The 26921-nt window shown below is 42.3% G+C and overlaps 1 protein-coding gene across 1 annotated transcript in view; it reads right to left on the bottom strand.

The window, feature by feature from the left end:
• PCNX2 (pecanex 2) overlaps positions 1-26510 on the bottom strand; it is a 229616-nt gene extending 203106 nt beyond the window's left edge. The window contains exons 1-6 of the mRNA XM_026649526.1: positions 26358-26510; positions 15570-15752; positions 14982-15026; positions 9141-9242; positions 6196-6232; positions 3340-4650 (exon numbers count right to left, since the gene is read on the bottom strand). Of these exons, the coding sequence (XP_026505311.1) occupies positions 3340-4650; positions 6196-6232; positions 9141-9242; positions 14982-15026; positions 15570-15752; positions 26358-26510 (1831 nt within the window). The remainder of the gene's footprint in view (positions 1-3339; positions 4651-6195; positions 6233-9140; positions 9243-14981; positions 15027-15569; positions 15753-26357) is intronic.
• Between the last annotated feature and the right edge of the window lie 411 nt (positions 26511-26921).

The raw sequence follows: 26921 nt of genomic DNA, 5'->3' as shown, positions 1-26921 counted from the left end.
TTGGCTGGAAAATTAAATTTGCTTTGAACTACCTTCCTTTGAACTACCTGACTATAATTGAAAAGCTCAGACTCATTCTCTACCTTCTCCAAGAACCCCATAAATCTGATCAGAGCACTAACAGACACCAGACTCTAACTGAGACTTATATCAGGCTTACTCAATAATGTATTTTTCCCTGGTCCCACTCCTACTTCTTCCAAGGCATTACTTGTGTGGATGACATCAACTAGGCCCATCCACCTCCTTTTTGACTATCAGCTCAGCCTCTCTTCCCCATTCGGTCTCCTCCCCTCTGACTTACCTAAGTTCTATTGCTCTGCTTAGCCATTAGCCAACTTTTGAGGCAGCTGAGGTCTTTTTACTCCACTTCCACTCACCCCCTCTGGCCACGCTCTCTTCTGTCAGACAACTTGATTCTGCTGTGTTGGAGATCACCAAACTCTCACCCTGCCTCCCCTGTTGTTCTTGTCCAGCCAGCATGGAACCTGAAACTAATTATTAACTGTTTTACCTAGGAGCCCTAGTCATGGACCAGGACTCCATTGTGGTAGGCACCACACATACACAGATTAAAAAGATGATCCTTGCTCCAAAAGGCTTACCAGGAAAGCACTTCTATTTGTCCTGGACAAAAGGATTTTCCAAGCCTGAGCTATGTACCGTGGCCTGAGATTGGAAAATAGGTGTGCTCTCACTTTCTAATCATATCTTTTATATAAATCACTACAACAGGGAACTTCCCTAACTTTGGGAAAGACAATAACAATCTGCTTAACTATTCAACATAAGAAAAATACTGCTGGAGAATTTATTAGAATCAAAATCCAGTAATTTAGACTTCTGAATTAGGCTTGTTACAAATGGGCTAGTGAATGAATAATAAAATCAGGTCTGATTTGTTGATGTAAGGGTATTTATTTTGTATGTTTTGACATGTGATGTTGACAATTTGTGTTAATGGCATATAAAGCTTTAACTTTTTGAATCTTGATACCTATTGTCATTAAATAATTCTCCCCCCTCCACCGCAATTACCTGCAACTGTGAAAATTTAAATTGATTTAAAAAAATGCTTAAAAATAAACATCCATATTATCCATCAAAATTATAAAAATAAAAATAGAATTCTGCCACGCCTAAGAATACTGTATCCAAATGAACATTTAAGGCCTCCCCCAAATAATAAAGCCCACAAATAACTTGCAGGAAATCTAATTGGGGACAGACTAGGGAAGGCAAAGGACCAGTTGTTTAGAGTAGCCTGAGAAGCAGCATATCAATCAATGGGAGCCAAAGGGGAAGAAAATCAATTGAACAACATGGTGCTGTGGAGGTGAGGTCAGAGAGGATGTACTGAGGGGCTAGTGGACAGAGAATGGAGTGATGCTCTAGGGTAGGAAGTGACAAAAATGGAATGGATCTTTAAACTGATTGGGGATGCAGAGGGGGGAGTGTGGATTGGGAACAGAATCAATGGCAGAATGGGTTGGGGAATGTAAAAAAAATGATTAGGGACAAAGAATAGACTGATGGGATTGGGATCTATAGAAGCTACATGAAAGATGAGCAGAGAACTGAATGGAGAGGCTTGGGAGGAAGGGCCGAGAATGGACTGATAGTGCTGGAGATGAACAGTAAAGAAATAGACGGAGGGGACAAGAGAAGAGTATAGGAAAGGGAGTGAGAGCAGGGAATAGAAAGTAGCATGGAGTGAACAGAAAAGGGGAGAGTAAATAAGAGTAGAAGAAAGGGAATGAAACAAAACTGATAACGTAACATGGAATAGAAAAGGTTAGAACTGCAGTGAGAGATGGAGAAAAATGAGGGCAGGATTTAATGAGCTTGATGGGGTCAGAAAAATGAAAAGGTGGAAGATAATTACAGGAGAAATAGGATACAACGGAAGAAGAAAGCAAGTCAAGTGGATATTGTATGGCAAAATGTTTTATAAAGTCAATCAGGTATATGTGTGTTGGACCTCTTCTGTGGGATGTAGAATGTTTGCAGCTAGTCATGGGAAGCCATATTTCCTACTGTACACATGGAGAAGGGGGATAACTTTTTTTTAAAAAATGTTAACACTGTTTTATTAGAATATTTTAATACATCTCTTGTGTTTTATGGGAAAGACATAAGTGCATTTTGGTTGCATGCTTTTTGGGTATCTTCATAGAATACAATTTACCATGGATTCCAAACAAATAAGAGGCAGGCTTCCTAGGATTTGTTTGTTTTGGTTAAAGTCTTCTAAAATATGTGAAATTGCATTTGGTAGTTCAGACCTTGCTCTGAGAGGATCATGGGGCCTCTCCACTGTATTTTGTCTTACATCTCCACAACACATAACCCGCCCCCTTAGTTTTGTTTAGCTAGATATAAGGCTAGATTTAGTTATTGTTTTATAGAAAGCAAGGTGCCAAAACAATTAGAAACAACACACCTATACATTGCGTTGGGAGGCACTGGGATAGAGAAGAGAGGTAGCGGAGCTAGTTGTGGGTGAGGAGCCAAATATTCTTATATATGGGAAACAGAATATACAGCTTTGGTTTTATGTCATGGGTAGAGCAGTAGAAAAATTCTCAAATTATTTAAACAAAAAAAGCTTTTGACTAAATGGAATTTTTCGTGCGAAAGTTCCAGTTTTCATCAAAATTTTGGTGGCTTTCACTGAAAACTGAAGACTTTTCTGTTATAAAAAAATGAATATTTTTAGTTTTCAGAAATTGAACTACCAACAAATTTTCAGTTTTCAGCTTCCAAAAGATATAAATATTTTGATGTAAACCTAAAAACTTATGTGAATTTTTTTTCAAGGTTATTAAAATACGACTAAAGCTGGTCAGGAAATGTAGGGATCTGGGGTTTGGGTTTGATTTTTAATACACATAAGTGACTCTGGCTCTTTTAAATATGTGTATATATTTAAGAAGTCCTCATATGCATCTGATGGAAAGAGTATGAGAGGGAGTGGCACAGCAATTTTGCAGGTTTTGGTAAACATGTATTGGTATTCTAACAGAACCAAGCTTGCCCCATGCAGGTTATTCTAATGTAGAAGTCCAGCTAAATACCAGCTGAGTGCTTACTTTACTTAGCTCAAACCTTTTGCTTTGAAATGTTCAAAAGCCTTCTAAAACTACAGGAAACTGCACCAGGTATTTTTTATGACAGGACCTCATCCCCACCCTTTTTTAGCACTTCTCCAAGTTGGATTTGGCTAACTTTTTTATGGACCTGAGATTAAATCACCATAAACAAAGTAGGTAAGAGTCTGGCAATCTTTGATTTTCTTATTCCAAAAGAGTAGTTTTAAAATATCATATCATACCATACCTCCACCAAACCCATCATCTTTTGTAGTCTCTGTTTTGATATTGGACTGATTTGATGCTGTCACCTTTGCAGTATTAATGGATTCCAGCAGGGAGACAAATTCCAGGAAGTTAGATTCATTGGGTATTTGTCCTTCTTTAGCTTCTAAGTCAGATTTAGAAGTTGGCAAGGTCTTTTCTTTATCACTGATTATCTCCATGGAATTCTTACTTAAAAAGATGTCTGTCCCACTGTCTACACTCAGCACTCGAATGTGTCTCTTTTCATGGGCAGTTTTATAAGACAGAGGATCAAGGTTCTGTTGAATTTCTTTAGAATTGGAAGTGGTGACCAGCAAATTCTCCGAAGCATTCTCCAGATTTGGACCTAAACGAGTGTTAGTTTCTGAATGGTTATTTGCAGGATAGCTATGGTCCTTTACTGCATTGTCCAGATCACCAGACTCATAGCCAGAACACTGGTTGGATGATGCATCGACCTTTAAACGTTCTGGGGTTCTTTCATTTTCACTGGCTTCCAGATGAACATTACCTCCACCATCATCAGACAATTCAAAAGTTATAACTGGAATTTTGATCTGTTCGTTATTTTTTTGACTGTGGAGATCTGCTATAGCTACACCAGAGTCTGGGTTTGAGCTAGTTTTCTCAGTACCTGACACCTTCAGATGGAGAGAACCTTCTAAATCACTCATTGTATTTGGTGTACTACTCATTGTAATAACTATTTTAATGGGTTCATGTAAATTAAGTTGGTCTCCAGGCAGAGAACTGTCAACAAGAGCAATAGCAACCTCACCATCTGAATAATCAAGATCTTCATTGGTGTTATCAACATGAAAAGAAATTTCCACAGGCCCATCGGTCTCTTTGGTTGCAATTGTATTACACTGTGGGCAGTTACGATTAAAGCTTTCATGGGGTGATCCATCTGGGAATTTCTCTCTTTTGTAACTTTTTGGATTACTTAAATGCTCTGAAATAATAACTGAATTTTCACTGCCCCATTGCTCAAAAGAAATGCCAGTTCTTAAAATGTCATACTGTGACAGAGAGAGATTTGACAACTTTTTAACCAGATTTTTGTCCATGAGAATATCTTCTGATCCAAAGTAGCCAGAAGGGTGCAGCTTCTCTTCTTTTTCATTTGTTCCATTACTGATAAATGTCTCCATAGCTGCTGGTTTTGCTACTATTGCCGATGTGGTAGAATCTGACATATGGGCTATAGAAATAGGTAACATATCCGCTTTGATATAGGGTGAGGTAGATAAAACTGGTGGTGAAGCCTGGTCTTCTAACATTGTTACCCCTAATAAGAACATACATATGAGTGAGGTCGCACAAACAAAAGTCATTATGCATTATAAATGTCAATATTTCTATACATCAAAACCAGCCTGCAGAGCTAAGGAAACATGGAAATACAGAACAAAATAGTTGATAACTTTAGACAGAAATTTACTATGGAATGTAACAATTGTTCTCTGCTAACTGACTTTCACAATTTTTTGCATCTAGCTAAGAAATTAGGAAGATAATTTTCTTGTTTAGGAATTGTATGAAAAAGAGATTTTTATTTTAATTACCTGGAAATATGGTTCTTATTCATGTGAGCAATAAGATAAGGGTTTGCAGGCTCAGGCCCAATCTCTGGGTGAAAGGGGCCTTTACAATATGTTAGAGTTGCAGTTCTACTCTATGTCAGGTTCCCTCACAGATCAAGAGATAGTAGCAGCAGCAGCGTATACATTTTAAAAAACAAAATAAAATAAAAATCACAAGAACCCAAACAAACAAAAACAATCTGCCAAACCCAAACATTACACTGCACACACAATTCTCTCCCTGGGGACAGGATGATAGAAAGAATGAACCAATGTAACAGATATTAGTCATGTCACCTCATGCACTGCAGGAATCGTCACAGATACTACAGTGATGAGGGTGGTGTAAGAACCTATGCAGAATGGAATTCTGGAACTTGTCGTTCATGGACCATTGGAACTGAAGGCACATCAAGGCATGCTGGGAATGTTGTCAGAGTGTATGAGAAGAACCAGAGACTTTAAGGGAGCAGGATGTGTTGCTGAGTCTCTCCAGGCAAACAGTTCAGGAGAGTCTTTGGTGGAGACAAGGGAAGAAGCAAAACTGGTAGTGATTCTGCAGGCTGAGTTGAGCTGAAAGGGGCCAGGCTATGGAGGAGCACCCAGTAGATGGAAGACCTGGGAAGAAGCCAGAGGGGCAGGTGGAGAGAAGGACCAGGAACTCCATGGAAAAGAGAGTTCTATGGACTTTGTTACTGAGACATGGGTTGGATAAAGCTGGGGAGCTAGTAACAGAGGGTTCTGAAGTACCAAGGGAAAGGTGGTGGTAGGCTAAAGAGCCAGAAGTAGCCAAGGGCAAGAAGAGGCCATGATCAAAGGAAGTGTAGAGGGTTTGGGGTGTGAGCTGACCACTAGCTTTCTGCTTTGGGGCCCATGACACAGGGCTTCCAAGAGAGAGTGGGAGGAAGTCCCCTTCACTCCCCTTAATCAAAGTGCACAAGGTGCATAGACCCTTAAGGAAGGGCTGTGGCCCAGAGCAGGTGAAAGGCAGGGGATGGGAAACTAGTTTTGGGACTTTCTTTGGACTTTTGTTTACCCTGGCAGAGATGGAGTTTTTCTAATTTAGCTAGAGAACTCAATGAAACTATACAATTAGTTATCCCCAAGGAGGGGAAAGTGATGCAGCAGCCGCACTTGGCCCTGGAACTGGTAAGCCTATAGTACAGGCTGTGCATGTGCTGAAATACTTTTGGCAAGCAATGTTTATAGAAAACAGCTAATAAAGGTTAAAAAAAAAGCTTTCAAGATACCTTTGAGATCTTCAACAGTTTCTTGTGTTGGCAGCTCCTAAAAAAATGAAATATATTAAATTCATTGTGTTCAAATTAAATACTGTTTTTAAAAATTTAGAATTTAAACTCAACAATCATCTCATCAATTGTTAGTACATAACATTCAGTAACTTGCGAACGCACCAGTGGGAGCTGCAGATAGTGAAAGGTGAGAAGAAGGTGATGCTATAGTATCAGTCATGGTCTACCTAATAGTTCAAATCACATTTGTGACATTCAGGATAAATTCTGAGATGGATTTTTTGCCAGTCAGCAGCCCCAGAGGTGGGGTTTTAGTCAGAAGGGAACAGAGAGCACATATATTGGTTTCCCTTTTTCAAATTATGGATTTTTTTATCTGTGAGATTATCAGGTTTCCTTTCCAATATTTGAAAAGAATCTCTTACACAATGCTGGAAAAGAAAGCCATATAATTTAGAAGACTAGGTTAATAACCTGAAAAAGAATACTATGGAGAAAATCAACGTGGTGTTGCTCCTCCTAGTAGCCAGAAGCACCTGTGGCACTGGGCACCAGAACTGAGAGCAGGAAGACCATTTCTACTGTCCTCTCAATGCTCCTGTTGCTGATGCCCAGGCAATCAGGAGAAGGAGCCAGGACTGGCAAGGGAATAGACTGGGACAAGGGGAGGTGAGAGTAGGGAAGAGTGGAACTGGGACAAGGAGCTGAGGAGGGAGATTGGGACAGAGACAATGACAGGTGGGGGAGGCTAGGGGCAGAAAGGGCTGTAATACCTAGAGCACATTTCCCTCAGATCCTGAAGTAGAATCCAGTATTCCTGAGTGTCAGTATTCCTCTGCTATCAGCAAATAGCTGTGAAACCCACTGGCAAAATGTGTGCTTCATCTCCTTCTAGTGGTTGTCCAACATAGAGGGTGACAACCTACTACTTCTATCAGTTACACTATTATTACTCAAGTGGCAGAGGTCTGTGCTGTGGATCTAAATGTTCTAACCCTGCTTATGAGCCATGTTGGACTCTATATGATGGAATTTGTTTTGTTAGTTACATTTTTAAAAGCCTAGGAAAGTACATTGAAAAACTACATTAAAAGAACATTAAAGTTGCAAAGTCAAGCACTGAAAAGTCAGAAAATGCCAGAATTCAAATTGTCCATGCAATCTTAATTCGTCCCCCTTGTGTGTATGCATTATGACACAGTCTTTAATTACATGGTCATGTATTATTTTTTTTCTACAAGACCCTGCCTCATTCAGTGCAGAGGAATAACTGTGCTGTGTGACTGAATCAGGGTTGTGTAGTCAAAGAGGCTGTTTTCTGTAAGACCCCTGCCCACATTTGTTGCCAAAGTTGGAAGGTGTGTAGTGAATGAGACATGGGACAGCAGGCAAATAAAGGATGATTTTGTTGTTTAGGCAGTTGAATGATGCCCTTGAAGTTTGGATTATATCCCTGCCTCTGCCAGAGTTCCTGTGTGAAGCTGGGCAAGTCACTTAAACCAAACTTTTCACAGATGAATTCATTTTCTGTGTGCGCAATTTGATACATCTGGATTCTAATATGCAGAAGGTCTGAGCACTAACAAATGCAACTGAAATTAATGACAGCTCATCTCTGAACAAATAAAGCACTACCAAATGCTAAATTTCTGAAAAATGATCTCAAATTGCACACCAAAATTCACTGGCACTTTTGACATTAATGTCTCTATGCCTCAGTTTCTCATCTATAAAATGGGAGTTATAGTATTACTTTACAGGAGAGTTGTGAAGATAACTCCATTAAGGTTTGTGAAGCACTGAAATGCTATAGTGGTAAACACCCTGGATAGACCTACAAGGAAATTAATAGTTCTGTATGCAGTGCAAGATTTGAATAGTGTGCATGTGCAGTAAATAGGGGCTAGGGAGACACATTGAGCAATGAGGATAAAATGAAATATTGAATAGCTACTCATTAAGTGAGCACCATACAACCTGTGCACTGAATGAGGCAAGGGTTCTATGGAAAAATAGTATGTGATCATGTAATTAAAGATTTATCATAATGCACAAAGGGGCTGAATTAAGGCTCACAGGCAACCTTAATTTGTCATTTCCTGAGTGCTTGACTTTGCAACCTTTATATGGTGGCCAGATGTCCCTATTTTATAGGGACAGTCCCGATATTTGGTCCTTTTTCTTCTATAGGCGCCTATTACCCCCCACCCCCGTCACGATTTTTCAACCTTGCTGTCTGGTCACCCTAAACCTTTATGTTCTTTCTATAGTTTTTGGTATGCTGCACTGGCTTTAGAATGTAACTGATCTATGAATGTTGCAATAGTTTAGAGTTCTATTCATGTTGTAAACCCCATCGCGGGAGTTAAGTCAAATTTGTATGTTACGAGACATGCCCCGAGATATGAGATAGGGGTCATTTTATAAATCTAAAAATAAATACAGTAATGAAGAATAGCTGTGCAAGGGCTGTTACTAATGGTCTGGGAGAAAAGTCATTCTAGGCACACAAAATGGTTGCGCTGCATGCTTTAGCAGCCTGCAATAAAAGTGCTCTCTTTACCTCCAGGAAGCTCCCTTTTCTTGGTTTGAAAGCAGCAACAGGTCCTACTTGTTCTGTGGCCTGAAGATGCAGACAGATTCCTACTGGAATTTACAAAAGTGCCTAAGCGGGTTACAAATGCCTTTGTAAATTTGGCTCTTTGAAACTAGGCAAAGACTGACCAATCCAGTGCAGCAAGCAAGATGGCTGCTCTGGCCTGCTTGTGTACTAAAAGCAGACTGCTAAACGTCAAACACAGGAAATAGCCCTATGTATCTCTGTGCAGGATCAGTTCCATAATTTACATGCAGTTGTATGTACTCCCATAAGATATGAGACACTGTTTGATACATTGTATAGCTCTTCACAAAAAGAAGATAACAGAAAACAGCCTACTAACCACGACTCCAGAAGAGTGGTGCAAGTTTATAGCCTGTACTCTTGAACTGCCATGGATTGTTGGGGTCGAGTCATTTTGCTTGACCTCTTCAATTGTACCATTCTCTCCTATGTTATTGCTGACCCAAAAGAAGAAAGTAAAATGTCAGTGGTGGCATCTCTTAAGATAACTATGACTGTGTTTTCCTGCACAGCCGCTGACCCATATTTATGACACAAAAATATTATCAAGATCACAGTACTTGAACGGGGGGTCAGCGTGAGGAATGATGGTAGGGCACTCCCCAAGTGACAGTATGCTCCAAGGTTTTCCTCTCTCCCACCCACAAATGAGCAGCTGTGAAAACTGTGTACATGACAAAAGTTTCTACTCCCCCCAAATTCAAACACTGAAAGATCAACAATAGAACAAATAATACTTGTAGAAGTTTTATGAGGAATAAAAAGACACAATCTTAGACCCCAAAAATATCAACACAAAATGATTCTGACATTCCAGAGAAATAGGACACAGCCAAGCTAAACACACAATGCCGCCACTCCAAGCTCAGTATATAGACTGGCTCACCTGTGTCTGCCCGATACTGGTTTACAAATTGATTTATCGCACCAAATACTGGCTTGCTCTTCCTACTAGCAGTATAATAACGAACTGTTAGTATTTCTATGTTACTTTCCATTTACATCATTCAACTTTATCATCTTGGGTATACTCTGTGTGCCTAATGGCTTAGTCATTTATGTACCTGCTAGTAATTATCCATTTGAAACAAATAAATAGTCACGGGGTTGTGGGAGATCTGTGTTGTATTATAGCCATTAGACACTGAACAAAATAGTTTCTTCTCTGCCTTTTGGCTAAGGTCAAGTGTAGAATCAGTTTAACATATGATACGTCTGTCAGTTACAGTAAGGTATACTTAGCCATTCTGTGGAGATGTTTTTCTTGCAAGCAGCTGAGCACAGACCCTGTTTTGTGGGCAAAGTACAACATATATAAAGATATTCCACTTAAAGTTTCACTGCTATTACCAATGGTGTAACACCAAAAGATTTTTTCCCATTTATAGTTTTAAAACACAAACACCTGTAGCTCTATGTCAGCTATAAACTGTATTACCTGGGAGTCACAAACATCTTCATCACAACACTACATTAATTTAGTTATCTGGCTTCAAATATGCTATTTAAATATGATTCAAATATCACATGTCTATGACCAGGCTCCACTGAAAATTTTTGCCACCTGTCTTATAACCGTAATATTTGAAAACAGTACACAGAGCGTTCATTTTCTACTATAAAATGAAGAATTCCTAGAAAAATACCACTTAAAAATCATGAATACGGATTATCTTTAGCTGTTATGGTAATCAAATGCCATTAATATATCCCTTATATGGAGAAGGAATTTTCCTTTATCAAGTTAAGAATTCTACTGTAACATGGCAAAATAATGAATGTTTAACCAGAACAGTATAGTGAAAACCTATTCATCTAGATGAGGCAGATGGGTTTGCTTACTTGTCACAATGTTTGATTTCAGTTTAATTTGATATTTGTATTTATTATTTATGGTGGAAGTGTGTGTTAGTCTGTGGCCAAGAATTATGTAATTGAACTAAGTATTGTAAATGGGATCTCCTAGCAGAGGATGCTTACTTGACATAAAATGAAAGTTTCATAAGAGGTACTACTTGGAATCATTAGCAATACAAAAGGCAAAAGAGTGGAAACGTATGCGTCTTCCATTGATCATATTTATTAAGGGATTTTTGGTTTACATTTCAGCAAGTCTAAAACAGTGGATGAGCCTCTTATGTCACTATGTCAGTGTATCTAATATGAGTAAAAGGAAAATTATAATTTTGTAGAACGGACAGGATTTAAAAGGACTGGGAGTCTTAAATGCAAACATATACTTTTGACAAACACTGTGGAAATAAACATCTTTTATAAATTCTACCATCTGCACATCAAAGGAAGATACTTTTATAGCTAAGAGGGTTTTTTAAGCAGACACTGACTTTCTCAAAAGAAGTTACTGCCGGGCAGTGCAGTCTCACAGGTACCTCAGCAATGCTAAAAGCTGCTAGGTAACTTAATTTCTTTTCTACTAAACTCAAGTCTGTTGTGCCAGTTTTCAGGGTCTTACCAAAGATTTAATGTTCAAGAATGTAAGTTTTAATTAACTTTTAATTTCTCTTTTCTTCTCTATTCAGTAAATTGCCAGTAAATAAATAAATACAACTTTTTTTAAAATGAACATGAATCTGGGGAAGTTACCAAGTGGTGCTTTCACAATGCCTAATTTTGCTATATTTCCTAGCATTTTACTGCGCAAGCAGTCTCATTAACTTCCATTGACACTTTGCAAGGTAAGATACTACCCAGAGTGAATAATGGTGCAAGAATTGAGCTCAAACGAAACAGCACGCTGTCCTCAATGGAAGCAGAGAAAGGCAAATGTGATATATTGTGTATCAGTCAAGGGAACTGAGAAGGCTGAAGTTTTCCTTTAGAGCAGTGCTATAGAAGGGCCTAATGAAACCACTATGGGCTCAAGAAGTAGGGGCAAACAACTTGAGGGTACAGTATTCAGTCATATATTGGGGGAAAGAGTTACTATGTATGTGAAGAAGCAATATAATAAGAGCACAAATACTGTAAGACAAAAAAGGCTATATGTTAATCCTTATCCCCAATGTCTTCATTGCAAGGCTTTATACTGACTCTTTCTATTGAACCATCTACTGTATACAGATATTTATACCACGCCCAACAATGTGGTATCTAAGTGCCTGTATCTGAGTGTACATTCCTGAGCCTCATCCCAATGGGTGTCTGAGCTCAGACACAACCTCACTTTTGGGTATCCCGACATTGTATTATTAGATGGTATAAACTAGTGCCTTTGCCTGTGGTGTGCACTAACATGGAGCACTTCCTCCTCACTAACATCTATCTTAGTCCATCTCTCATTATTTCTTAAGGGCATCTGAAAATCTTTTCATTCCAAATGTGTTTTTAGCATTACCAATGTTGACTGCATATTCTAGGGTTACCAAATTTTAATTTTAAAAAAGGAGGACACTCCACGGGGCCTCGGCCCCGCCCCAACTCCACCCCTTCCCCGCCCCAACTCCGCCCCAGCCCCGCCCCTTCCCCAAAGTCCCCGCCTCAACTCTGCCCCCTGCCCTGAACGCTCCGCCCCCTGCTCCTCCCCCTCCCCTGCTTCCCGCGAATCAAATGTTCGCGGGAAGCCTGAAACAGGGAGGCAGCAGGTAAGCTGGGGCAGGGGCTGGGGCGGGGCGGGGCGGGGCGCGGCCCAGTCCGGCCGAGCGGCTCCCTCCGGCGGCCGGCTGGCCCAGGCCAAGAGGCTTTGGCCCCGGCGTCTCCCGCCTGGCTCGGCTCGGGCCCTGGGATGCCGGCCCCTGGCCCCCGGCCGAGCACCCCCGGCCGAGCACCTCCGGCCCCCGGCCGAGCACCGCCGGCCCCGGCCCCCGGCTGAGCACCGCCGGGCCCTCCCTCCCTATTTTCCCAGACATGTCCAGCTTTTTGGGATTTCCTCCCGGACGGGGATTTGAGGCCCCAAAAGCCGGACATGTCCGGGAAAATCCGGACGTATGGTAACACTAGCATATTCATTCCTTCTCTAGTCCTCCCCTCCCCATTTTCCCCCTTTATTCAGACAACCTCTATTGATTTTATTTGAATTGCTAGAAAGTAGTCTTCAACATTACTGTTTAAATAAAAAATTTTTTATAATGCTTTTTACCAACCCAAACTTCTTATATAATTACTATTATTTTCCCCACCTTTCAGGTATTTTTTTATTCATTTGCGTGTAGTTTTAAAGGCTATCATTAAATTTGCTGTGATTCTACTTTGCATTTTGTAGCAGAGTTTTTTCCTGCTGAGATAAAGTTATATTACACAGAGATTTACTTGAAGTCAAACTAGTCCACTAGAGACACAAGGTTGGAGAGATAGAATTAAGAGACAATAGCTGCATAAACCTGAAAACACAGCAGACATGCTCCCGTGAGTAAAATGATGGTCACATTCCTTCCTTCCTTGTTCCTGCAACTCCCCTTGCAGCTCACATTTAATGAGCAACAGCCTGGTAGCCTTTATTTTCTCTGCTCCTGCATTTGGCTCTGAGTACTGCCACAAAAGTACATGCAGCCAGATGCAGAGTCACCAGTAGATGTTCTCCAGAACAACATCTGGGCAAGGCTGGGGCAAACGGAGGAAAGGAAACCAAGCAGAAGAAAACAAAAAAGAATGTGGAGGGAGGGAATTAGAAAGTGGAAGGAAAAAGACTAGAAAAGGACAACCAAGAGTTTAACATCTGTAATATGCAAGGTCTTGGAAAAAATTTTGAAGGAGAAAGTAGTTAAGGACCTTGAGGCAATGGCAATTCGGACAAATTACAACACGGTTTTACGAAAGGTAGATCGTGCCAAACCAACCTGATCTCCTTCTTTGAGAAAGTAACAGATTTATTAGATAAAGGAAATGCGGTGGATCTTATATACCTCGATTTCAGTAAAGCGTTTGATACGGTACCGCATGAGGAGTTATTGGTTAAATTGGAAAAGATGGGGATCGATATGAAAATCCAGAGGTGGATAAAGAACTGGTTAAAGGGGAGACTTCAGCGGGTCGTACTGAAAGGTGAACTGTCAGGTTGGAGGGAGATTACCAGTGGAGTTCCTCAAGGTTCGGTTTTGGGTCCGATTTTATTTAATCTATTTATTACTGACCTCGGAACCAAATGTAGGAGTGGGCTGATAAAGTTTGCGGATGATACAAAGTTGGGAGGTATTGCCAATTCGGAGAAGGATCGGGATATCCTGCAGGGAGATTTGGATGACCTTGTAAACTGGAGTAATAGTAATAAGATGAAATTTAATAGTGAGAAGTGTAAGGTGATGCATTTAGGGATGACTAACAAGAATTTTAGTTATAAGCTGGGGACGCATCGGTTGGAAGTAACGGAAGAGGAGAAGGACCTCGGAGTCCTGGTTGATCGCAGGATGACTATGAGTCGGCAACGTGACGTGGCCGTGAAAAAAGCTAATGCGATCCTGGGATGCATTAGGCGAGGTATTTCTAGTAGGGATAAGGAGGTGCTGGTTCCGTTATACAAGGCACTGGTGAGACCTCATTTGGAGTACTGTGTGCAGTTCTGGTCTCCCATGTTTAAAAGGGATGAATACAAACTGGAACGGGTACAGAGAAGGGCCACTAGGATGATCCGAGGAATGGAAAACCTGTCGTATGAAAGGAGACTCGAGGAGCTCAGTTTGTTTACCTTAACCAAAAGAAGGCTGAGGGGGGATATGATTGCTCTCTTAAATATATCAGAGGGATAAATACCAGGGAGGGAGAGAAATTATTTCAGCTCAGTACTAATGTGGACACGAGAACAAATGGATATAAACTGGCCGTGGGGAAGTTTAGGCTTGAAATTAGACGAAGGTTTCTAACCGTCAGAGGGGTGAAGTTCTGGAACAGCCTTCGAGGGAAACAGTGGGGGGGAAAGACCTCTCTGGCTTTAAGATTAAGCTTGATAAGTTTATGGAGGGGATGGTTTGATGGGATAATTTGATTTTAGTCAATAGGTCAATAACGTGCCATCGCTGGTAATTAGTAACAATGGTCAATGATGGGATATTAAAAGTTACTACAGAGAACTTTTTTCCGGAGGGTCTGGCTGGAGAATCTTGCTCGCATGCTCGGGGTTCAGCTGATCGCCATATTTGGAGTTGGGAAGGAATTTTCCTCCAGGGTAGATTGGCAGAGGCCCTGGAGATTTTTCGCCTTCCTCCGCAGCATGGGGCAGGGGTCGCTTGCTGGAGGATTCTCTGTGACTTGAAGTCTTTAAATCATGATTTGGGGACTTCAACAGCTGAGTCAAGGGAGAGAATTATTCCAAGAGTGGGTGGGTCAGCTTTTGTGGCCTGCATCATGCGGGAGGTCAGACTAGATGATCATAATGGTCCCTTCTGACCTTAAAGTCTATGAGTCTATGAGGACAACCAAGAGAGAAAACAGACAGGAAAAATGAAGAGTCTGACAATTGGGCCAAGATATGATGCAAGGGCATCACACAAGGGCCGGGGAGAGGATCCTTTGCAATGATGATGGGGCACCAATAAGAGAGGTCTGGAAACCCTCAGGGTTAGATTTAGGTATATCCCTATGTCAGACTTAAAATACTGAACATAAACAAAAATTAAATTAAAAAAAGAGTAACAGCCCACTTGTGCACTGCTTGCAAAAACAAAACCCTCATTACAGTCAGCAGGAGTGTCTGCTGGGCTGGAAATGCAGGATCGGGTTGCAAGCGTGTACTTGTGATGAAACTATGGAATGGTTCTGCATGATGAAAAACTTACCTAAGATTTGAGCAGTAAACTGCATTTTCTCTTTTGGTCTCTTTATCTTTGCTTTGCCTTCCATTCTTTTGCAAGATCCTTTGTTGAATTACTTCTCCTTTATCAAACATAAGGTGCAGACGATAACTGACTACCTTTATTATTGTGAAGAACACAGTCACAGAACTACAGTAGATAAAAACTGTCACTGCATTTGGAGGGAAAGCCTAGAGAAGAGAATAATAAAGAGTTAATGAAACAGTCAGCAATCTATCACAAGAAGATACTGTTATTTATTCACAATGTAATAACATCTTTTTACCCTTTTATTTCTTATCGTCTGATACTGCTAACACCACTAAGTTTTCCTAACACTTCAGAATTGTTGCATCTCCAAAGAATTTTACTATTTCAACTCATATGAAGGTTGTAAATTTCAAATTTCAAACCATTTCCTTTGGCTAGCTATGGTATATCAAATATCCTAAAAATCAATCAAAAATTATTTACAATAGACAGTTGCTATGAGAGCTCTTAAAACATTTCCCTCTCACTCCCTGGGCTCACAACAATAGCAAGCATTACATATACTGTGTGGATACTGTATGTATACAGACACACAGTATAATATCATTAATCTACAAACTGGCTAATTCTCCCACAAAAATGGTCAGTCTCACCACACTTCTCAGCCAAGGGTTTTAAGAGTAAAATGCTGTAATTTTATCTTCTATTATTCAGACTTCATTGCTTTTATACAAAGTACCTTTACTGGTATGCCATGAACTATTATAAATAATTAGTCTTATCTAGTCAAAATAAAGGAACAAAGTATATTTTGTGATGCAGCTTTTTTTCTTTTAAAATCTTTGCAAATGTTAATTATTAGCAATGGCTCTCTCAATCATTAAAGTGAATTAGTAGAGTTTCAACTCTAGTTTGCAAAGTCTTTTCAGATCAAAGACATGATATATGCACATTTTAATGATTAAAGCCCCTGTATCATGCAAAGAAAATCATGCAGATGGACCACTGCAGTCCTCTTTACAGGAACAGGGCTTTTCCCTTGTATTCCCTTTAGTAATTTGTAGTCTCATAGCAGATTTCAATCTTTTATTGGGAACTTTTTAGAAGTGCTTCAATGTATCACTGCACAATTTGGAGCGGGAGGGAGGCACAAGCATCCAAAGCCTGCTAAAGTCTGTGGACTTCAATGGGCTTTAGATTGGGCCCTAGATGTAGTATCAACTCAAGGGTCATTTGGACACAAAAGATATTCCAATAGAAATCCTGATTTATTTCACATTGGTTTTTCAAGTAGGGAATTCAGACATTGCTAGATGACACAGCCAGGAATCTCTCTGTACACGTAGGTATGAATTTTTAGTTTTTCATTGGAGTCCAAATGGATCACACACACCACATTTTATTTCAAAAAAGTAATTTTCCCCCTTCACCTCAAAAAATCTCAATGGTTATCTTCAAATTGTACATGCTTGATCTCTTCTGTGTTGCTGCTACAAGAGAGTGCAGCGTTACTTCTGTTCTGATGTCAGCTTAGTGTAGCACTAAACTTTCCAAGATGTTTCTGGGAAAATGTTCAGGCAAATCTTTTTTTTAAGATCCAATCTGATTCTTAAGTAAGGAGTCTATTGCATAGGAGTGGAGTAGCTATTAACAACTAGGTGTTACTGTGACAAGCATGTTATAAATAACTAAAGATGTTAATTTCTGTAAGTTGAGGCTCAGTCCAAAGTACTGAAGTGCATGGTTAACTTTAAGCACACAAGTGATTCCACTGAAGTCAAAGGGACTATTCACATGCTTAAGTTAAACATGTACTTCAGTACTTTACTGGATGAAGGCCAAAGAGCTCAGCAGCTTGCAGGATTGAGCCCTCAGAGAAGTAAAATTTCTGGTCATTAACGGTGGATAAAATATAATTTAAGACCAGTCCTAGTGCCTGTTCTAAACAGAAGTTTTTGAACATTACAGGACTCAGATCACAATGGAGGTAGCAAAAAAATCAAATAGGAATTTGTTCAAGAGAAACTGCTTCACATTTCTCTCCAGGGACTCCCTCCATGCTCTAGGCCATATTGGGAGACCTGTGGTTGTTAGACAACTCCTCACAGAACCCCATAATCCAGCTCTTCAATAGACCTGTGGAGAACCAGCCGCTGTAATAGGAATGTTTTATAGGTGACATTCATTAAATTTCATTGGATACTGAGTATGACTATTATCAATAAGATATCACAAAATAAACAAAGTAGCAGGCCTCATCTAACTCATCACATGCATCTATAGGCACACAATAAGCTCTCTCCACAAGGTACCTGATGCTATCATAGGATGACAGGATTTTTGGGGAACTACCAGACTTTTAGACAAGATGCTCTTAGGTGTGGTTAGATGAAGGCTACAAAATGTGGCTTTAAGATAAGGAGGAGGTAGATCACATAGGAATTAAATTATAGATTTACTTTTGATGTGCTGTAATTATAAATTTTACCATGTATTTTGTTTGATAACTATTTTCCCTTCATCTCTTGAGGCTGGGATTCTACCAGGACAATGTCCCCCAGAGTCCTCTCACCATCTAAGCTTCCACTAATGTGGAAACTATATACAAGATGGACAATACAAGTGCTTGAATGAGAACAACTGTGCTGCGATGCATCATCTCCTTTTCCAACTTGCAATTTTACCTTCACATTTTGTTTAAACTTTTTGTAAGAGCAAACTCTTTGCAGCCTGTACCTAACCAACTTTTTCCTTCTTTCATATCAAAAGAAGTACTGTAATACATTGCATACTCATGCTAACCAGTATGTTTTATAGTTCTCAGATAGGTACTCTTTACAAGCATATAATCTCTATGCAACCATTAAGCATTTTTTTTTTCAAACGTATCAACTGATTCTAAGTCTCAAATGAAAAAGATGTGATGAGTCAAAGCTGCTAGATATTGCAGCTATTTGTAAGAAAATTCATCTGCACTAGACTGGGTACATTTGGGGAAAATTTCCCCAAAATATCCAAAGAAAGTCTACAACTAACTTCATGAAAATTCATGTCAGAGTGGGGACCAGAATCTCCATTTTAAAAATTCCGGTATTCAAAGAAAACTTACCAAAACAAGTGGAGAAACATAGTCATAAAGGTAATAACCATCTTTGAAGAAACCAGACTTTAAAACTTCGGACTGAAAAAGGCTTGCTTGTTATGCACTATAGGTCGGTTATTATTCCTGATTTTCTCAAAAACAAGGGGCAGGAATCATGATGGGAAATTTGGCCAAGATAGAGTTGCTGTGAAAGCCATAATGTTGGCTTTCCTTGTTCTTGTCCAGTTAAACTCTCAACCATAATGCTAAAGTACTGTAGTTTCTCTTTTCTATGTAATATATAAACTATATGCCTGCTAAGCACTGCGTCAGTAATTAGATAGATGGGAATATGCATAATTTTATTGTACTCCTTGGATTGCATGTGGGTTTCTGACAAGCAAGTAATTAACATGCTAATGGAAGGCACTGAACTCCCACGTCATTTCTACCCTTTAAGAGTGCTTCCAAAGCACCACAATATAGAAAATGTTATATGTCATTAAGTTTCAAGCCTTTACCATAGTGTGGTTTTTATTAATATTAGATGTATATTCCTTAATATAGAGACATTTAACCTTTCAACAAAACATGGCAGGTTGGAAATTTGACAGAGAAATTAAGGTTGGTTGGTATGTCTTGATGTATTACAGAGTAAAAACAGCCAAATTACCGAATAAACAAATATGCAATCAGCTGACATGGCCAGGCATATAAAGAGAGAGCCGGAGATATTGTGAAGTTGGAGCAGAAGATAAGTATTCTGGTTTTGATATTAATACAGCTTGAGTGATTGTCACCAACTTGCCTGAGCCCATGGGTGTCTTGCAAAGTGAACTCACCTAGTTTTCAATAGCCCAACCAACCACCTGGGCCTTACACTCACACAGAGTGGATCAAGAAGTCTCTCAGTGACCTAAACACAAAGTTTGGTCAGCAATGGGCCCTGACCTAGCTTGGCTTCTTGGGTTATGGTACAGGAAAGATTCTTCCTCCTGGCTCTGGCTTCACCCAGGAATGGCAACTATATGAAAGATGCAGTCAGCCCTTTTTTTTGGCCTGCTGGGCCCTGACTGATTGCCAGCTACTCCGAGCCCTTCTAGCCACTGGAGCTCCAAGTCTCACTGGCTCTACCTGTGGCTAAACCTAGAAGGCCTTTCTAGACTACCCTAGAAGTCCCAAACTCTCTGCCCTTCTGCTCTTCATAAAGGGCCACTTCCTCAAGTGGGCTGGACCAAGCCACCACAGTCTCTGGCAGGGGCAGTGAGTGCCTGGTACACCTCATTGCAGATATGACCAACAGACAACCCGATATGCAGTTCAATCACCTGGGAAAGCAAAGGAAAAGAAAACTCCTTGGGAACAAATAATCTCAAATGTCATATTTAGATTTATTGTATCATTATACAATTTTGAAATGTAATGTGAAAGAACCAATAACCCTTTACAATAGCAAGTTTAGGGAAGTATTCTGTCCAACAAAAGGCAGAAGAAACAGTCACTAAAACAACAACCAATGACTCATAAATATCTGGATGTGTGCTGTCTTGTATCTTGTAAAATATGCTGCAGTTCAAGCATACACAAATTCATCCCTTGATTTTAATGGAATTACACTAGTAGGGATGAATTCAGCCCAATGACTTTGTAATTGTATTCTCTCACACAGAACATATTAGAGCCCTGTGTAATTAGGTAGAATAAAAGATCTAAGTCATAATGTCTTATTAGACCTGATAAAACAGCAGTTATAAGAAATATGATAATTTTGGAGGGTTGATTACAATATTAGTTATGTTGCAAATAATTATTCAATGCTCATTTTTTAAACGCAAGCCAACCATTACAAAGGGACAATTAGGAGGCTGCTCATGATACTGAAGTACAGGTTTGTTTTTCTTGTTAGTAAAACTATTGATAGCAAAAGGTACTGTCCTGACAATGTTATGGACTGAAATCCTCAGTTCATGCAACAGGTTCAGTATGGGTGGTGCTACGCTTTCAATGTTTCTCAACCTCCTTCTGGAAGAAACCACCTCTAGAGAAGGTGTCTATTCAATACCTACCCTAAGCGCTGAAACTTCCAACAAAGTGTGACGAAGTGGGGTTTTATTCACCTTGTTATGTTGCATGTGAATCTTACTGTTCTATACTAATAGTGTGTGTGTACCTCAGTTTCCCTCTGTATTGCACCAAAGCCTAGGCGGTGGGAATTGGGTGTGTGACTTTTGCTGAGGCCCTCAGGGCAGGGGAGGCTGTTCAGAGGTCTGCACGTAGGACATGGCCGATGCCCTTTGTAACCTGAGATCCAGGAGGGGGATGCGACCAGGTGACACCTTTTGCCTGGGAAGCAGGACAAAAGACGAGGAGCAACGGGCGTGTCGGAGACCAGGCAGGGGGATCCAGGACAGTCGGCTGTGAGGGATTGGAGATGGGGGGAGTCCAGGCCATCTGGCCCGGGGTTCCCCCAAGATGGACTCTGTTGAAAGTCACGGACTTCTGTGCTAACAAGCTTTGTGTGTATTCCTGTTGACCAATAAACCCTTCTGCTTTACAATGCTCGGTGAGAGGCACTGATGACTGCGGAGTTGGGGTGCAGGACCCTCTGGCTTCCCTCACCAAGGGGAAGTGTGAGGTGTAAACAGGGATGTTGAATACTCCGAGGTCAGACCAGGAAGGCCGTAGGTGAGGAGACTTTTTGGCCTGGACAGCATGCCCTCAGGGGAGTCACGCTACCCAGAATCCTGGCTGGCTTCATACTGAGCAGTTCCAGAGCATCGGACCTGTGACTCCGTAACACAATGGCATTAATTCAAACCAGTTTAGTGACACTTTGTGTGATGCTGACACCTGTCCCTTTGGAAATGAACTGAAAGCAGCACCAAACTAATTTCAAAAAGGCTTAAGATGTTAGTGACTTTTGATCCTTACTAACCTGGGCCAGATTAAAGCCAGCCACCTAGAATTGAAAGGTTGCCTCTCCCATTATTTATTGTTCTATAGAGCCCACAGGCATACTAGATACATAATAGATAAAGACTAGTCCCTAGTCTGATGAGTTTACAATCAAAAATGTTGCACTAAACAGATGAATGAAGATACAAGAGACACCACGAAGCAGGGGAATGAAAGTAACCGATATCAGATTAAGTGGATAATCCATGTCGGCATATATTACAAAATCCCTAAACTCCTCAGATCTTCATACAGAAATATCTTTTAATCTGGTTAAAAGCAAGACAATTTTCCCCAGATTTTGCCATGGCCATCTCTAAATTGGAACTGGAGAGTGCTTTGGAAGACTGAGCCAGATTTTTATTTCACAGATATACTGGCAAAAACAGAATTAAACATGCAAAGGATATTTCCAAAAAGGTAATCTTAAACTCAGCTGAGACCTTCAAGGTGGATGAACTACTACCTTTACCCATCTGTTCTTTCTGGTAGTGATAATTAAGGCTAAGATTTTATCACAGTTATTTTTAGTAAAAGTCACGGACAGGTCACAGCCAGGCAATAAACAAAAATTCACGGAGCTCATGACCTGTCCATGACTTTATTAAAAATAACCTGGGGACAGGTCTGGGTAGGGGGGAAGAATGGAGTAACATGGGGGGGACTGAGAGACCAAGCCCCCTGCCAGCGGCTGCAGCGGGGGGCACAGCCATGGGGGGCATAAAGCCCCAGCTCCAGAGTTGGCTGCAGCTGCATGAAAGAGGTGCGCGGCCCCGGCTGCAGCTCCCGCCAAGCCCCAGCTGCAGCGGGGGTGGGGGGAGATGCATAGCCCTAGGAAGCCATGAGGGGGGTGAATGGCCCCCGGTGCAGCCGCCAAACAGGGGCGCGTAGCCCCAGCTGCAGGCCCCGGTGAAAGCCGCAGAGCTGGAGCACACAGCCATGGCTGCAGCCCCAGCCAAGCCCAGGACACCAAGGGGCTAGGGCGGGCAGCCCCAGCTGCAGTCCTTGATGGACGCCGCAGGGCTAGGGCACGTGGACCTGGCTGCAGCCCCCGGGGGAAGCTGCAAGGCAGGGGCGCACAGTCCCGCCTCCGACCTCCTTAAGCCCTAGAACAGGGGTCGGCAACCTTTCAGAAGTGGTGTGCCGAGTCTTCATTTATTCACTCTAATTTAGGGTTTCGCGTGCCAGTAATACATTTTAACGTTTTTAGAAGGTCTCTTTCTGTAAGTCTATATTATATAACTAAACTATTGTATGTAAAGTAAACAAGGTTTTCAAAATGTTTAAGAAGCGTCATTTAAAATTAAATTAAAATCCTGTTCTTACGCCACCAGCCTGCTCAGCTCGCTGCCAGCCTGGGGTTCTGTTCACCTAGGCCAGCAGCGGGCTGATCAGGGCCTGCGGACAGGACCCCAGACCTGGGGGGGGGGGGGTTTCAGGGATCAGGGCAGAGGGCTGGATGAGGGGGTTCAGGGCAGAAGGCTGGGGTGTGTAGGGGGGTTCAGAGATCAGGGCAGAGGGCTGGGGGGGTGCAGGGTAGAAGGCTGGGTGTGTGGGGGGTTCAAGGGTCAGGTCAGAGGGCTGGGGGCTGTGGGGCATGCAGGGCAGAAGGGTGAGTGTGTGGGGGGGTTCAGGGCAGAGGGATGGGGCTGTGGGGGTGCAGGGCAGAGGGATGGGTGTGTGTTGGGTGAGGGGGTTCAGGGCAGGGGGGGGCAGGGCAGAAGGCTGGGGTGCTCGGCTTGTGGGGGTGCTCCCAGCCCACTGCCCTGAGCGGCTCATGGCAGGGGGCTGGAAGGGATATGCCCTGTTCCACCCCCTTCCCCCAGGCTCCGTCCCTACCTCTCTCTGCCTCCTCTACAGAGCTGTGTGCACGCTGTCGCTCTTCCCCCACCCCCTTGCTAGGGCCATCAGCTGACTGGCAGAGAGAGGAGGCGGGGCAGGAAAGCACCACGCTGGGGGAAGAAGCGGGAAGCTTGGCTGCCGCAGAACCAAGCTTCTGCCTCCTGCTCCCGCAGGGGAGAGCGGTGGGCGGGGGGGCTGAGTGGGGCTGGGGGTCGGGACCACGACAGGGAGCTGCGTGCCACTCAAAATCGGCTCGCGTGCCGTGTTTGGCACGCGTGCCGTAGGTTGCCTACCCCTGCCCTAGAACTAGGTTGGGAGGCCTAATGTGCTAGTCCCTCCCCTAAACAGATTATGAGGGAGATTTTCAAAAGCAAAAGGGAAGTTGAGAACCCAACCCTCACCGAAAATCAATGTGAGATGGGTGTCTAATTCCCATTTGTACTTTTGAAAATCTCCACCCACAATCTTATTTTAAGACAAGATGCCACATGTGAGTGAAAATAAACTTATCTGTGGGGATATGTGGGTCAGGAATAGAAATACAATAGAACCCCATTTATCTGAGCCTCCATTATCTGGCTCTTCGTATTAACTGAATCGGGTGGCAGGGCTCAGGCTGCCAACCCCACTGCCCACGGGGCTGACAGCCTGAGGCCCACGCATTCTCCTCATTATCCAAATTTTTGATTATCTGATCTGGCCCCAGTCCCAATTAGATTGGATAAACAGGGTTCTACTGCAATATGCATGCTACAAAAGTCTTCCATTTGTCATATCACAAAACATCTGCTTTTTCCTGTTAGTCCAGTTGTTTTGTCTACTCTTAGGATCAATTTCATTTTAAAGTATGGTTGTTGCACACTGAAACTACAGATAACAAACTGGCAGGTAACTGGTAATTTTTAACCCTGAACATTGCATAAGATTCCCAAAACAAAACAAAAAAAATCAATTCAGAATGCATTAAGATTGCTAAATGACAAGAATGTAGCTACCTGTCACAAAGATTACAAAATGCAAGCACTCAAAAACAAGAAAATTGATAGTCAAGGACATTCTTACTCCTAGACAGTCTCTGTAATAAATATAATATTCTTATCAAGGATAAAGAAACCTAATCATGGTACATTTGCTCAAGAACAGTTTCTGCAGCTGATCAGATGATTCATCACAAAATTAGCCAACCTGGAAAAGGCAAGTCTACCCGGAGAGATGAGGAAGAAGCCCAGGAATTGGGAAGTTAGTTCATGCACATAAATTAGATCTTCTCCCACCGACACCCTCCAACTTTAAATATTTTCACTATTTCATCTTTGTTTCACTCCACAGTTTTTAGGCCCAATGTTCTTTAAACACCTCTATTTTCTATTTCATATGTGATTAGTTTCCAACATCCTCCAGGAAAAGTCATATTTTCCTGCAGATCCATTTCTATGTACTCCCAGGGAAAGAAACAACCTTTTATTTCACCACAAATCAGAGTCTGTGAACAAGTTCTCATTTACAATTGCAATCTAAATAACAGGGATAGGATCTATAGCACTTACTGTCTCACACCAGAAATTGACCTGGCATCCTGGGAAGAAACCAACCTCATGTTATTACCTGATTGGAGTCCATGAGCATGCTCAGTGGAAGCAAATGGCATCCTTGCCAGGAAATAAGCTATACAGCCTGATTTTCAAAGATGAGCATCTGCATCTCCTATGGACTTCAGAGGGAAGTCCTGAAAATCAGGGCAATAGGCTTTGTAATAATGGGGTGTAAGGAGACTGATGAGGAATGTTTAATATGGCAGAAAAGGTTTTTTCTTCATTAAAGAAAAATCTGCAGAAATGAGTTGAGTCTACAGCCATGAGGACATAAAGAATGGCAAATATTAGAAGCTAGATATTGGGGAACCTAATACTAAAATCATGCACTACTCTACCTAACAATATGCTCTTGCTCTTTCTGCCTACATCCCATATTGATAGTACACTAAGAATAGACTAAAAGATTCCTTTTTTTTTTCAAGGAAACTATTCATATTTAGCAAACAGAATGAAGCTCCTAGTTACTGCAATCCATTAAACTATAATTTAGTTGCATTTCTCACACTTTAATAGAAAGAGGTGGAGGAGTGGATGTAATGAAAAGTGGTGTGCTTTCACACACTATTTATGTTGCACCTGTGTCTCTATACAGAAGAGGAGAAAGTGAGAGTATAATTTGGCCACATTAGTTATTGAGTGCCAGCTTAACTGCTCATGTACTTTCCTGCATAACAACTTGATTATTGGGCCTAAAAAGCTCACCCATATATCAGGATGAACACAGAAAGTATTGCTGGCAAAATTACAGTACCCTGGGGAAGGGTGGGATTAAAATTGGCATGCACCTCTCAAGAGCAGCTGCATTAGCCACTAAAATATACACAAAGTGTGTTTATTACTATTTATCCATCTTTCACTAGGACAGCAAATTCATTCAAAAATCTCAGCAGAGCAAAATGGTATCAGTACAGAAGACCATGAAATTGACTATGTCTGACAACAACAGGGCAGCACTTAACTGGTACTGACCAGAAGACACTGTCCCACAATACAATCAAAATGGATAAAACATAGCAAAGTGGGAGGGGGGATTTAAAAACAGCATCAAGAAAAAATATTCATCCAACTATATCAGGCTACTTCCCTCCCCCATTCCCTCTCTCTGCCTCCCCTCCCTAATTCCAACCCTCCGTTCCTTGCCCCCCATCTCCATCCCTACCCCACGGCCTGTGTCCCTATGACCGCCTCTCAGCCCTGCCTCCTCCACCCATCTTCACCGTGGCCTGTGCCCCCTCCCCATAGGCAGGGCCCTGCTCTCCCCTACCCCCACCCGCATCCTGTGCCCAGGTCTCCCCAGGCCCCGCGCCGCCCGGGCCGGGCTCGCCCCTCACCAGGTGCAGCGCGAGCGGCAGCGCCAGCAGGAAGAGCCACAGATAGAGGTGGCAGCTGTTGGTGAATTTGCTCTGCTCCGGGTCGTGGTACCAGCCGCCGGTCAGCGCCGCCCACAGGCCCTGCCGCAGCAGCTGCACCGCCTGGGACACCATCGCCGCCCGCCGCCGCCTCACCCGCCCCTGCACCGGCTCCTGCGGCTGCCGCAGCCGCTGCGGCTCCTCCCGGCGCCGGGCGCTGGGGCCGCCATGCTGGATGCTCGGGGATTCTCCCATCATGCTCCGGGCCGCCGCCGTGGCTGAGAACCCCCCACCCCGCCCCCCAGCGGCCGGAGGGAAGGACCCAGTAGCCTCCCTCCTCCTCCTCCTCCTCCGGGAGCCCCGCCACAGCCCTCAGCACCTGCTTCTTCTCACGCACCACCGCCCTTCCTTGCACCCCCCGTCACCCTCCCCCTCCAGCACCCACCGCCCTTCCTTGCACCCTCCTCGCCCTCAGCTCCCACTGCCCTTCCTCCTGCCCCCCCTCACCCACCGCCCTTCCTTGCACCCCCCGTCACCCTCCCCCCC

The sequence above is a fragment of the Terrapene carolina genome, unplaced genomic scaffold, assembly GCF_002925995.2.
Source record: "Terrapene carolina triunguis isolate 2854851 unplaced genomic scaffold, T_m_triunguis-2.0 Scaffold85, whole genome shotgun sequence".
NCBI lineage: Eukaryota > Metazoa > Chordata > Testudines > Emydidae > Terrapene > Terrapene triunguis.
This window is presented reverse-complemented; position numbering and strand designations above follow the sequence as displayed.